This window comes from Microtus pennsylvanicus, chromosome 6, assembly GCF_037038515.1.
Source record: "Microtus pennsylvanicus isolate mMicPen1 chromosome 6, mMicPen1.hap1, whole genome shotgun sequence".
Classification (NCBI taxonomy): Eukaryota; Metazoa; Chordata; class Mammalia; order Rodentia; family Cricetidae; genus Microtus; species Microtus pennsylvanicus.
The window spans coordinates 122,485,091-122,498,658 of record NC_134584.1 but is presented as its reverse complement, the minus strand read 5'-3'; the positions used below and the strand labels follow the sequence as shown (position 1 = coordinate 122,498,658).

The 13,568-nt window shown below is 51.9% G+C and overlaps 1 protein-coding gene across 1 annotated transcript; it reads right to left on the bottom strand.

Annotated features, from left to right (window-relative positions):
• Nucleotides 1-3,212: 3,212 nt before the first annotated feature.
• On the bottom strand, nucleotides 3,213-11,731 carry Tubb3 (tubulin beta 3 class III). The gene is made up of 4 exons (XM_075977597.1): nucleotides 11,408-11,731; nucleotides 6,552-6,660; nucleotides 5,845-5,955; nucleotides 3,213-4,643 (listed from the first exon to the last, which is right to left on the bottom strand). The coding sequence occupies exons 1-4, from the start codon at nucleotides 11,462-11,464 to the stop codon at nucleotides 3,568-3,570; spliced, it is 1,353 nt and encodes a 450-aa protein (XP_075833712.1). The 5' UTR covers nucleotides 11,465-11,731; the 3' UTR covers nucleotides 3,213-3,567.
• Nucleotides 11,732-13,568: the final 1,837 nt, after the last annotated feature.

Genomic DNA, 13,568 nt, shown 5'->3' with positions numbered 1-13,568 from the left:
TCAACCCCTTTGTGGGGGGCAGATATTTCTGGAGTGACTAAGGTGTTTAAAGGTTGAACAGATGTCGACACAAATGTTTAAGAGACAAAGGAGAAAGGTGAAAAATCATACAAAAATACAAGACTCTTGGTTTTTAGTGGCTTTGTGAGCCTAGTTGAGGAGCTCTTTGGGGGTGGTGTTTGAACCAGGGCCTCACTCTGTAGTCGTGTGTAGTCTAGAGCTCACTGGGCAGACCAGGCTGGCCTCTCAAAGGAACTCAGAGATGAGATCTACCTGCCTCAGCTTGCAGAGTGCTGGGAGTCCGTTGTTTAAGAAAACCAATTCTAGGCGGCTGGAGAGATGGCTCAGAGGTTAAGAGCACTGACCACTCTTCTGGAGATCCTGAGTTCAATTCCCAGCAACCCACATGGTGGCTCACAACCATCTGTAATGAGATCTGGCGCCCTCTTCTGGCCTGCAGGGATACACACAGACAGAATATTGTATACATAATAAATAAATAAATCTTTAAAAAAAGAAAACCAATTCTAAGTCCCCATCGTGATCAGGTCAAGCGGATGTCTACAACACGCCTGCAATGTGGTTATAAAGGATCAAGAGAGGAGTATGTGTAGAACTCTCAAGGAGAGCACCCAGCAAGGAGCAAGTCTTGTGAAAAGGTTGTTCTTAACTTAGAAGTAAGCTTAGCAAAGGTCGTAGGAGTTTGTCGTTCCTCCGCTAACTTTGAACTAGTGTTCTCCAACACTACTAGGTTCTTTTTATTATTCTTTTTTTTTTTTATTCTTGAGACAGTGTTTCTCTTGTAGCTTTGGAGCCTGTCCTGGAACTAGCTCTTGTAGATCAGGCTGGCCTCGAACTCGGAGATCCGCCTGCCTCTGCCGCCTGAGTGCCTGGCTCACTATTAGGTTCTTAAGCGCAGGTTGTGCAACTACAGCTCTAAGGAATCTGTCGATTCTGTTGTAACAGCTCTGGCCTCCTTGGCCTTTGTCAGTGAGCTCCCAGTGGCCTGAGACAACAGAAGCACCACCCATTCCCTTGAAGGCATCACTGTTAAACTTAACTCCTGAAGCGCCTCCTGAGACAAACCCATCACGGCGGTCACTAGGCAACTCAAATCAAACTCTGCCCTCTTCCGGAAATTTTAGGTTGTATACGTGCCCCTGGAAAGCGAATCAAAAAACCGGAATGCTAAGGCCGACCGGTGGAGCCAGGGACGAAAGAGGCGAGCGGAGGTGAAAGAGTGGGTTGGTCCAAGCCCCAGAGGGCGGACTTACAGGGTGGAGCCTGGAGCAAAGCCTGAGTAAGAACAGAAGCTGTGGGAGGAGCTCTGCCTGGGCGAACCTCGCCGCCTGTCCTGGATCTCGCTTTGGGGCTTTCTTTGTGTTTGTTTGTTTGTTTCGAGCGAAGGTGTCTCCATGTAGCCCAGGCTGTCCTGGAATTAGCTCTGTAGACCGAACTCCGAGATCCGCTTGCCTCTTCCTTCGGTGTGTTGGGATTGAAGGCGCGCGCCACCACCGCCCTACTGGCACTTTCTATTTTTGCCAGTTGTATTTGGCGTTTCTATCTTGATAAGGAGTTGCAGCCAGTTTCCTTTTTTCCTTCCTTCCTTCCTTCCTTCCTTCCTTCCTTCCTGCCTTCCTGCCTTCCTTCCTGCCTTCCTGCCTTCCTGCCTTCCTGCCTTCCTTCCTTCCTTCGTTTCTTTCTCTTCCTTCCTTTCTTTTCCTTCCTTCCTTCCTTCGTTCCCTCCTTCCTCTCTCCTCCCTCTGTCTCTCTCTCTCTCCTCCTCCTTCTCCTCCTCCTTCTCCTCCTTCTCCTTCTTCTCTTTCCATTCCTTCCTTCTGTTCGTTTTCGAGACAGGGTTTCTCTGTGTACTCCTGGCTATCCTTGAACTCTGCCAGCCTCTATCTCCTGAAAGCTGGGATTAAAGTCATGCACCCCAGTGGAATATTGGACCTTGGAGTTGTACCAACCAACACCATAGGAAGTAAATAATTTAGTTGCCAGTCTTCAATCCCAGCACTTTGAAGGCAGAGGCAGGTTGATCTCTGTGAGTTCAAGGGCAGCCTGGTTTACGTAGGGAATTCCAGGATAACCAGGGTGATGTAAGGAGACCCTGTCTCAAAAACAAAAATTTAGTAAGACAGGATAAATTGTTAATTTAGACTTCAGGTCAGGTCACTAAGTTTCAGGGAAATGTGTTTCACAGCCACAGCGGAGACAGCACAGTGTTGCCCGCTGTCGACTTTTCCGTGTTGACCTCCAGAGCCCAGACTACATCAGGGCCAGAACTGGAGACATGTTGTCCTTTTAGGAGGAGCAGCCCTAGTCTGACACCAGTACTAACAGCTCTGCAGTCTTTCTTCTTTAGTACCTATGGCTGACACACACGGAGAGAACCTGTGAGAAGGTACTGTGTACACCAAATTCTCTCAGGCTATCACCACGCGGAGGGTAGGGGCTTAAGCTCTGACAACACCCTTGAACACAAGGATGGGCGGCAGAGGCTCAGTTTAGAAGTTCTGCCTTCGCCCAGCTGTGTACACTCGCAGTCGGCCGCTCTGGGCTTCTCAGTCTTCTTCAGTGAGGTGGGGGAGCGCTGGGCAAGGATCTCTGGCAATGTCACTTTCTGTGACAGATACTGGGCATTCTGAAGTTACGGGAAACCACCACTGGGGGGAACACGGAGCCAGCATATGGCTGGATCCCATCCCCAGCTAGCGCCTTCTCAAAGGCCACGTACCAGCCTTCCCAACAGTTTTCCCTGTCCCGTCTCTCATCTCTCCAGTTCAAGTCTCAGGCTTCGGCTTCCTTATATGGCTGCTAACACTTGACTTTCAGCATAGACAGCAGGAAGAAAGTTAAACATGACACCCTGTGGGAGATCAGGAACAGCTGCTTTCTGAGTCAGATGTGCCAGGGGTTCTGGGATGAGGATTTAAACCAAGCAAACTTCCTTCTCTAGTTCCCCTCCCTCACTCTCTGGGATGCCCGAGGAGACCCTTCAAGCACAAACCTTAGCCACAAGTGTTAGTCACTACCCTGGAAGAGAAGGGCTGCCCATACTCCTCCTCTTCCCTTATAGCTCTAAATTAGTCTTTCCCAGAACAAAAATAAACCTGCTTTATATCAAACATGCTTCAGCCTAGTTTTTGTCTTTAAAAAAAGTGGCAGAAAAAGGCAAAGGAAAAGAACTCTCCAGTACCAGGCAGAGATCTGACAGCAGAGACTTTATTAAGTATACCCCCCTCCAAATATAAACACAACTCAGTAAAAAAAAACCAAAACAAACCATAAAACATCAGGCCTGGAGCCGTGATAAAACAGAGACAAATGAGCAACACAAATACAGAGGTGGCCTAAACAGGGAGGACAGAGCCAAGTGGACTCATGTGGGGCGGGGACGGCCATAAATACTGAAGGACTTTAACCTGGGAGCCCTAGGATGCCCTAGTGAGCCTGGGGAGCAAAGCTGGGGGCAGTGTCAGTAGCTAGATGGCTCTGGGGGACAGACGCTGCTTGGCTTGGCCCTGGCTGCCACTTGGCCCCACACCCCAGCTGTGAGCAACTTCACTTGGGCCCCTGGGCTTCGGATTCCTCGTCATCGTCTTCATACATTTCACCCTCCTCCTCAGCTGTGGCATCCTGGTACTGCTGGTACTCAGATACCAGGTCATTCATGTTGCTCTCAGCCTCGGTGAACTCCATCTCATCCATGCCCTCGCCCGTGTACCAGTGCAGGAAGGCCTTGCGCCGGAACATGGCTGTGAACTGCTCCGAGATGCGCTTGAAGAGCTCCTGGATGGCCGTGCTGTTGCCGATGAAGGTGGATGACATCTTGAGGCCGCGGGGTGGGATATCGCACACAGCTACCTTGACGTTGTTGGGGATCCACTCCACGAAGTAGCTGCTGTTCTTACTCTGGATGGCCAGCATCTGCTCATCCACCTCCTTCATGGACATGCGCCCACGGAAGACAGTGGCCACTGTCAGGTATCGGCCGTGGCGTGGGTCACAGGCAGCCATCATATTCTTGGCATCAAACATCTGCTGGGTGAGCTCAGGTACCGTCAGGGCACGGTATTGCTGGCTGCCCCGGGCTGTGAGTGGGGCAAAGCCAGGCATGAAGAAGTGCAGGCGGGGAAAGGGCACCATATTGACAGCCAGCTTGCGGAGGTCAGCATTGAGTTGACCGGGGAATCGAAGGGAGGTAGTGACTCCACTCATGGTAGCAGACACAAGGTGGTTGAGGTCCCCGTAGGTGGGTGTGGCCAACTTGAGGGTGCGAAAGCAGATGTCGTAGAGGGCCTCATTGTCGATACAGTAGGTTTCATCCGTGTTCTCCACCAGCTGGTGGATGGACAGGGTGGCGTTGTAGGGCTCCACCACAGTGTCCGACACTTTGGGCGAGGGCACCACGCTGAAGGTGTTCATGATGCGGTCGGGGTACTCCTCACGCACCTTGCTGATGAGCAGCGTGCCCATGCCTGAGCCTGTGCCCCCGCCCAGCGAGTGTGTCAGCTGGAAGCCCTGCAGGCAGTCGCAGTTTTCACACTCCTTCCGCACGACATCCAGGACTGAGTCCACCAACTCTGCGCCCTCAGTATAGTGCCCTTTGGCCCAGTTGTTGCCAGCGCCACTCTGACCTGTAGAGACAGAAGAAGCAGGTGATGGGCTAAGTCAAGGGTCTACAGCAGGACCTGCCAGACACCCAGAAGTATGTTGGTTCCCCTGTGGTCTGTAAAATGCACACTGCTAACATGCCTTCTCATTCCATCCTGGGCATCACTGTTGAGTTGCGGGGATCTCAGCTGCAGACGCTGTGAACAGGGTATGGAGAATCTGGGATGAGACGAGAGCCTTACTATCTCTCAAGGATGTCCCAGATGAATAGCTCAGCCTTCCTCTCTGGCTCACCTTTCTTCCCAACGGTCTGCTGAGACCTTGAAGGGAGATGAAGGCTGTCCTTAATTCAGTCACCTCATCCCTCTAAGCCAGAATAAAACGAAACCCTGAGCATCTCTTGTGACCGAGGACTGGCTGAGAACTGTCACGTGCTAGTCTAGTACCAAGGTCTTTACACACAATGACACGTTTGTTTCTTTAGAGAGAGAGAATATGTATGTGTTGGGTACACGTACTTGTGGGCGTGCACATGCTCTGGCACGCGTGTGAAGCTCAGAGGACAACTTAAAGAGGTTGGTTCTCTCTTTCTACCACCTGGATCCCGGGGATGGAACTCAGATCATCAGGTTTGATCACAAGCCTCTTTACCTACTGAGCTGTTTTACTGACTCAAGGTGCTAGAGTCCTGAAAGGAGAGGTGCAAGACTGTCCTCCTGTGTCTGTCACGGGCATAGGCACAAGGACAACTTGACCTCTTGGCACGTGCTCATAAACTGGGGTCCTCCATAAACTTTTGTGTTGTTTTGTTTTTCAAGACAGAATTTCTCTGCATAGCCTGAGCTGTCATGGAATTCCCTCTGTAGACCAGGTTGGCCTCAAACTCACAGAGATTTGCCTGCTTCTGCCTCCCGAGTGCTGGGATTAAAGGTGAAGGTGTGTGCCACCACCGCCCAGTCTGGCGTCCCTACTGTTGTCCCCACAGCTCTGTGATAATTCCAAAAGCTTGTGCTTTATATGTTATTCTTTGTAAAATGTTGAGAGGGATTTATTTCCTACACAGAACCCTGTATCTGGACCTCTAATGTCCACTGTAATATGGAAAGTCATTTTTGCCCTCCAGAGTCCCAGTGAAAAATAATCCCCTCAGACATTCTGCCTCTGTTGACCAGGGTTTGCCAGGCCCAGGTTTCTGTCATCAGAGCCTGGAACAGGGGAACTTACCGAAGATAAAGTTGTCAGGCCTGAAGAGGTGCCCAAAGGCTCCAGACCGCACACTGTCCATGGTTCCAGGTTCCAGGTCCACCAGAATGGCTCTGGGCACATACTTGTGAGCTGAGAGGAAAGAGGAGTCAGCGATGTGAGTTAAAGAGTTAGGGGAACCTGCTTCCCTCTGAATCCTGCCCTCAGCCTGCCAGTCTCCTGCACTTAGTAAGGGCTGGAACTTGTATTATAGGCATGGATCCATAGTAAGCTCTGGCCTGGCCATGAGTGTAATAACGGACACCCAGGACAGGCAGGATCAAGTCTTGACCATCCCTGGACTACTCAAGGCCATTACTATCATTAAATACATTTGCATCTTACTCCAGGGTAGTCACTTTTTAAAAAAGATTTATTTATTTATTATGTATACAATATTCTTTCTGCGTGTATGCCTGAAGGCCAGAAGAGGGCACCAGACCTCATTTCAGATGGTTGTAAGCCACCATGTGGTTGCTGGGAATTGAACTCAGGACCTTTGGAAGAGCAGGCAATGCTCTTAACCGCTGAGCCATCTCTCCAGCCCCTGGTAGTCACTTTTTATGCTGTGGGTTTGGCTGCCTCATTTACAGTCATACCTGCTAGATTCTTGGTCAGTGAATGCTAGGGCTCTATTTACCCAGGGGCCCTTCTTGCTAGGGTCAGGATGGATGGGGAGTGGTACTCACAGGAGGCCTCATTGTAGTACACACTGATGCGCTCCAGCTGCAGGTCAGAGTCCCCCACGTAGTTGCCACTGGGGTCTATGCCATGCTCATCACTGATGACCTCCCAGAACTGTATACGGACAGGAGAAAAGAGTTCAGCGGGCATTTGTGACCCTGCTAGTAGGTCTTTGCCGTTCTGAAGTCTTAAAGCCCTCGGTGCAAAAGTAAAACTTCGGGACCTTACTAGACCCAACATAAGGCTTTAGAAAAGAATGAAAAATGCATACCTACTCTGCATTATCTGGCTAACATTACCAGGCCCCCAGGGTGGACCAGGACTCAGCCCACACTGGCAGGTTCTACCCAGTGCTGCACCTGTAGGGAAATGCAGATCTCTCCTGAGGTCATTTTTTATTCTTCCTTTTTGGGAAAGGAACTGAAGGCACATAGAAGGTAGAAATCTGCCCAGAGCAGGTGGTAGAGCCGGTCGGATTCAGCATCGGGTTCTTAGTCACTACATGTGACCCTCAGTGCCAGAGTAAGCCATTTACACGGACAGGTTCCAAGGGTGCCTGGTATGTTGTCATTGGCCTCAGGCAGTGTGACTCACAGTTGGATCTGCAGAAGAGCCCCCAGGAGTCTCCAGCAGCAGAATGGCTTGTCTGAGGCAGAGGCAGGTGGATCTCTGTGAGTTTGAGGCCAGCCTGGTCTACAAGAGCTAGTTCCAGGACAGCCAGCTAGGACTATTACACAGAAAAACCCTGTCTTGAAAAAAATATAATGGCTTGTGTGAGGTCACGCACCTGCCTTATCTAGGAGCCTGGCAACACCCAGGATCATTGACTGACAAGCTGCTACCCACAGGTAGTGAGCCCCTTGCACAAGAACGCAGTGCTCAGAACTGCCACTTCCACTACCACTTCAGCAGGGCAAGACAGCACAGAGCAAGGAGTAAGAATCCGAGTCCACAGTGGCTGCACAAGGGCTCGTCATGCTCGTTAGTGTCCTCCGTACACTGGCCTGGCTCCAGGACAGCAGGGTCTTGTGCCAACACAGTCGCATAGAGCATAGGAGTAAAGGCAACAGATAGTCATCACTGTTATATAGTCCTGGGGGCCCGGGAAGGAAAGGCCTACAGACAGGAAGGCACTTCATCAGGGCACACAGAGTACCAGGCCAGCAGCAGCCACCTTGGCTGAGACACCCTTCATCACTGCTAGGAGCTCGAGAGACTTGCAGATAAGTTAACAATATAAAGGCCTAGAGGAACGAAAGACCTCTACCTGGGAGTCGTGTGGAGAAAAAGATTGCTCAGGGTTGAAAGCAGCTTAGGAAACAAACTACATGTGTTGTCTATATTTAGATGTTTTAGAGACATCCTGGGACGGGGTCTTGGGGTTGAGAAAAAGAGCATTTTCACTGTCAACCCTTTGGAGTTTTGTCACGTGCACGTTAGCTTTAATTTTATTATTTTTCATTTTATTTATTTAGTTTTGAAACCGGGTTTCTCTGTGTAGTCTTGGCTATCCTGGAGCTCACCCTGTAGACCAAACAAAGAAACACAAAACTGAAACAAGGCTCTTGATCTGTCACCTAAGCCGAAGCAACCTTCATCTCCCTGCCTCGGCCTCTCGGGTCACTGATACTGCGCGTGTGCAGCAGCATGCTCAGTTCTCTGCAGTTTTCAGGTTCTGCTTTTTTCACTCTGCTGGAGATCAGCTTCGAGGCCGCTTGCATGCTAAACAAACTAATGCCTGATTACTGGGCCACATCTCCAGCTAACAACTGCTTTTGTAGATTAAAAGTAATAAAATGTAATTCAGAATAAAATATTCCTTGCTGCGATGGTACAGAGCTGCAAACAGTACTTAGCAGGCTGAGGCTGGAGGATCATGAGTTCAAGGCCAGTCTGGGCTACATACTAAGAGGCTAACATATAATAACATAATAGAATACATAGAATATTCTACATAGAATATTTAACAAGTAAATTAATAGACTTATTTAGATCAAGTAGCATCACTACAGAGAAGAAACCACCAGGTGTTGCGAGCCCAATCGAAACGTCTGTTGGGCTCCAGATTCCAGCGGGCAAACCACTGTGCTGCTGTCCGCGGTGCTGACCCTCTTGGGGTGCGGGCCTCTGAAGACAGCAGGGTGGTGGACCATGAGTGCAAACAGAGTTGGGGTCCATGAGCCTCCAAAGATATTCAGTTCCTAGAACTTGCCAGGCCCATTGGTGCTCAGGTGGGTCAAACCCTCCAAAGGCTCCTGCTTGGGTGGGGTGATACTCAGCAGCCAGTGGGGCACACACAAGAACTGTAGACAAAGGCCCCATAAAGATATTTTCCAGGGGACCCCTTTATAGGAGAATGAATCTAGGATCCCAGGTCCCAGCAAAGGGAACAAAAAGGGTGGCCCAGTCATTTCTGCTCCTAGGTGGGGGCACATGTCACCACCCACCTTGACACATCTGCACACACCTATACTAAAATTCCTGCCTTGCTCCAATCCACTGTGATCCGAGGCAAGTGACTCAACATCTAGAACCTTCATCTTTCTCAGCCTTAAGGGAGGGTGATACCCACACCACCACACCCAGGGCGTAATGTGCAGCAGGCTCAGGGTTTTCACCCGCAGGAGGCGGTGACCTGATGCTTTGTTCATCTCATGCACCCCTTCTTCTGCTCCCAAGCATGTCCTCCTGGCCTCACACTTCTTGCCTCTGTACCACCCACACCTCTGCCCTGTTGCCTCTCTGAAGCCAGTGGCCCTTGGTGCCAGGATAGGCACCACCCAAGGACCCACAAGCGGAAAACCAGCCCTTGGCGTTCACTCCCTCAGCTGCTTCAGGTGGCAGGGAAAACTTTCCCCGCTGCAGCTAACACTAGGGACCCTAAAGCCAGCTGCAAAATAGGAAGTAAGTCTGGCCAAGGAAGTTCAAATGGCCTGGGGCCGACGCTAAGCGAGTCAATCCACTGGCCCGGCCCTTCTGTCAGGTCTCTGGGAGAGCTTCTAGGTCAGAGGGCCTTGTACTGACTACTACGCCCACGCAGGGAGACAATGGGAAGGGAAGACACGCCTGCCCAGATAGTTTACTCATTGTTTGCACTGTTAAAAAAGGATCAGGTATTCAAAATTTAAAAACATGTAATTAAAAAAAAAACCCACAACAACAAAACAACAAAAGCCTCAAGAGAATAAAAAAGGGGAAACCTAAGGGCCATAGTGCTGAGAAGCAGATCAAGCTCAGCTGAGTCCGGCCCTCAGGCCTCTTCTCAAGCTCACGTTCCTGGGATGGACCGAGTCTGGGCACGGACCTGACTTCCAGGCCCTTGCTAAACGGGAGCCTGGGAGCCCGTGCAAGCACAGTACAGCACCAGCTCCAGCACGGGAGAACCACCCAACTGGCCTTGGGATCCCAAGGCTCCCCTCCCCCACTCACCCCCGGCCTGTCCAGGCGCAGATGTTCGCGGAAGGCCTGGCACCTGTGACCACATTAATGCGCGCTCACCCTCCCTTCAGGCCAGGACAGCTGTCAGTGATTACCCCAGGAGTCCTGATTTGATCTTGGGCTTCCCCTGCAAGCCCCCTCCCCAAGTTCCTCTCTAGAATAGGAACAGCTGTCTCCTCAGTGATTAGGGAGCCTCCCTAGCGCTGCTCCCCCCTCCACTAGAGGAACCTCCACCCTAGAGCCAAACTTGCAATTTACATGTCAGCCACGTGACCGCCCCAGCCCATGGTAATTAGCTTTTTGTTCCTGCCCGGTTTCTATGGCAACAGCCTCCAGAGGTAATCGTTGCTTCGGTCCCCTCCCTTCCAGGACCTGTCTACCCCACCTCCTCCTTTGGGAACTAGCTATACACCGAGTCCCGTCCAGCGTCCAGCATCCGCCTGGACAAAGCCCCATCTCAAATTTGGAGCTCAAACAATAGTTCAGAAGGGAGAAGAAGGAGGTAGCTGACCCCACCCACCCAGACCCAACCCAATCCCAAGCTGGGTTTCTGCAGGGACCAAGCAGTTCTGTCTCCCACTGGCTGTGTGACCTTGAGTAAGGAATCCTAGGGCGTAGAAACAGGACAGCTACCTCACTAAGCACAGCCGGGCTGCAGAGTCACTGCACCAACCCCCCACCTTTTTCTTTCTTTCTTTTTTTTTTCCGCCTAAGCTTCAACACCTGGTCGGGGGCTAACAATGGAGGAGAAACAGGCCTTCCTTTGCAGTCGGCTTTGTTCCTTGCTCAATCCCCAGTGGGAGGCTCTGGGAGGGGGCAGTTAGAGACGTGAGATTTGCAAAAATAGGGAGAATCCAGTTCTGGACCAAGGTCATCAGAGTCCAGGCCCAACCCCTCCAACAAAGGAACAGGGTGGGGCAAGGAAGCTGAGGGTGCTCTGAGCTAGGCTGAGGAGGTGAGGGCGGCCTTACTTCTTGAAGACCGTCCAGTTCTCCAGTAGGGGTTGGGGCATGTACAGTCATTATGGCTTTAGGGGAGAGCCCCACCCAAAGTTGCTCGACACACCCATCTTACTCAAGGCTTAAGTGGCAGTCTCAAAGAAGGCCACGCCCAGTCGGCGCCCCCAACCATATCCACTGTACCTGCTGGAGCCATGGTGTGTGTGGGTGAGCAGAATGGATGGAAGTGAGAGTCAGAAGGGTTTGCCGCTAGCTGTCCGCAGCAACCTAGGTGCGGGGCAACGTGACGCGAATGAGGGGAGCTGACTGGGGATCCCAGGGTCCCAGGAGCCGGGCAAGGGGCTGGGCAAGGGGCTGGGCTCTTCCCTTTGTTCCGCTAGCGGCTCCCAGAACAGCTTCTTTCTCCCCCCTCCCCCGGGGCTGGCTCTCGTGGGGACGCAGGATGCCGGACGGCTCAGCCTCACCTTGGCCCCTATCTGGTTGCCGCACTGGCCGGCCTGGATGTGCACGATCTCCCTCATGCTGACTTCAAACGGCTTGAGCTGAGAAGCAGGCGGACAGCGGGCTGCGGAGGATCGGTGGCCTCCGCCGCGCCCTCTTATAAGAGGCTGCCCCGCCCTCGCTAGCTGATGTCAGTGTTGCCGACCAATGCTGAGGCGCTGCCGCAGAATGCGGCAGGCTCTGCAGCATCAGCACCACGCATCGAGATCTGCTCGCACAATGCGGAGCATGTCTGGCCGCGCCTTCGGAGGAGGGGCCACCGGAGGGCCTTCGGCTCTGGGGACAATAGAGAGCCCAGGCTCCTCAGTGCCCCACCCCAATAGCTACCCTCCCCATTTCGTCCCTGCCCCAACCCCACCCTGCAGCTTTGTGAAGAAGGTATTTTTTACTCTCACGTACTTAAGAATCAAGACCCATATTCTCTAAGTTTGCTGGGTTCCTAGGGGTGTGCGAGCTTGGGAAAGCTGCAGCCTCCTTGATACTTCTGCGCAGAACTGGGAACGCAAGTCATGAGAGTGGTGGCTCTCTGAGGTCACTGTTTCCTGGAGGAGAGAGGGCTACCAGTCCCTTGCTCCACAAAGGGTTGGCGTGAGGGTGCAGATGTACCTGGGATACGAGGATGCACAGTTTCTGGCAAGTAACCCCGTTTCATGAATATCTGCGTGGAAAATTCACTTAAGGAGATACAAGCCAGTTGGTGGAGGATGTTGAACAATGTTTTTTGCCTGAGCCGTCCCTGATGTCATTGGTACCCCACCTTTCACTTTTGGTACAAGTGAGGGCAAAAAGGGGGCGTGAAGTGAGCTGGAGCTACTAGGTAAGGAGACTGTGTGTGGAGGGGACCCATTGGGAGGAAGAGCCAAATGGTCAGAAGAAGACATGCAATGTGTTCATATACAACACTGATTTAATATTCATCTATGGCCAGTGACACCTCGTGGGAACTTTTTGATCTTTCAATGGCAAAAGTTCTGGAAGAGTTTGAGACAGTACTACAACACATGGATGGTCCAAAAACATTCATTTCACAAGATCAGCTAAAAGCAATCTGCCGGTGCCTTTGTCCAGTTTGCACGGGCGTGTGCTGGATACAGTGGCTGTGTACAGCTCCTCTCTAAGGATAAGCTTCTGAGTTCGCTGAGTTTAGAAATGGGTCTTTTGTTCTCAAGAGATGCTCCTCCCCCACAGTGTTTCCATGATGTGGCTTTTTGTAGCTGGTTTCCAGCTGGCCTGGTTCAAGAAGTCCTGGGTGAGCATCTGGCCCTGTCTCCTTGTCTGGACAGGGAAGATGCCTGGAAGCATTCGGAGGCCTGGGCTGCCTCCCTGTCAGATGACATCAGGCCAGGCCAGCTCCCTGTGTCCCCAGAGAGCTATGGTGCCAGGATAAAGGCTGACTCACGGTCCTGTCTTCCAGCAAAGGCTGGCCTTGCCGGGAACCAGCTTCCAACCTCAGTCCAGCAAGGCTGGAGCTGATAGTGCGGCTACAGTCTGGCTTGATGCCACCACACCCTGTCTCAGAGGTGGTTGAGGGCATATTAGGCCAGACTGAGGTCACCCCAGGGAGGAGGACAGTTGAGTGCTTAGCATCGGTGGGGGACCCAATATAGACTCTGCAGTAGGAATTCCAGGTTGTAGCAGTAGAAGGGCTTGGGGAGTCTGCCGTTCCACAGCAAGAACTGTGGCTCACCCCATGTGCCACTCCCTGGGACTCAGATACCCTCGAGCTCTTAGACACCATCCTCTATCCTGAGAGCCAGTCTAAGAGCACTGGCACTGCCAGCCTCTCCCAGGAGGACAATGTTGAATAGAAACAGAACCCAACCCCTGACCTCTGCTATGCTGCAGGCTCCTCAGGGTAGCTCAGTGGTGCCATGGCTGAAGGTGTTGGAGGAATGAGACCAGGAAAGGGACAAGCTCTGGCCGAGGTTACAGGTGGGCCCTACCAGGGACTGGGACTCTGGTCCTGCGGCAGTGTATGGCTGAACTGGAAGGAGCCTGAACAGTCTTGTCACCAGAGAGGTAAAGTTGAGGCTTCTCAACCTGCAGCTCCTTGCTCTGTTCTGGCATTTGTAATACAGAGGAAGCCAAGTTGGCCTGATTAGCGTGTTTGGTGTGCTTCCGGAC

Coding starts and splice junctions, on each gene's coding strand:
- Tubb3 (XM_075977597.1), bottom strand. CDS start 11,464: ATGAGGGAGATCGTGCACATCCAGGCCGGCCAGTGCGGCAACCAGATA. Junction 5,956..6,551: donor GTACTACAATGAGGCCTCCT/GTGAGTACCACT, acceptor CTTTCCTCTCAG/CTCACAAGTATGTGCCCAGA. Junction 4,644..5,844: donor GCCTGACAACTTTATCTTCG/GTAAGTTCCCCT, acceptor CTGTCTCTACAG/GTCAGAGTGGCGCTGGCAAC.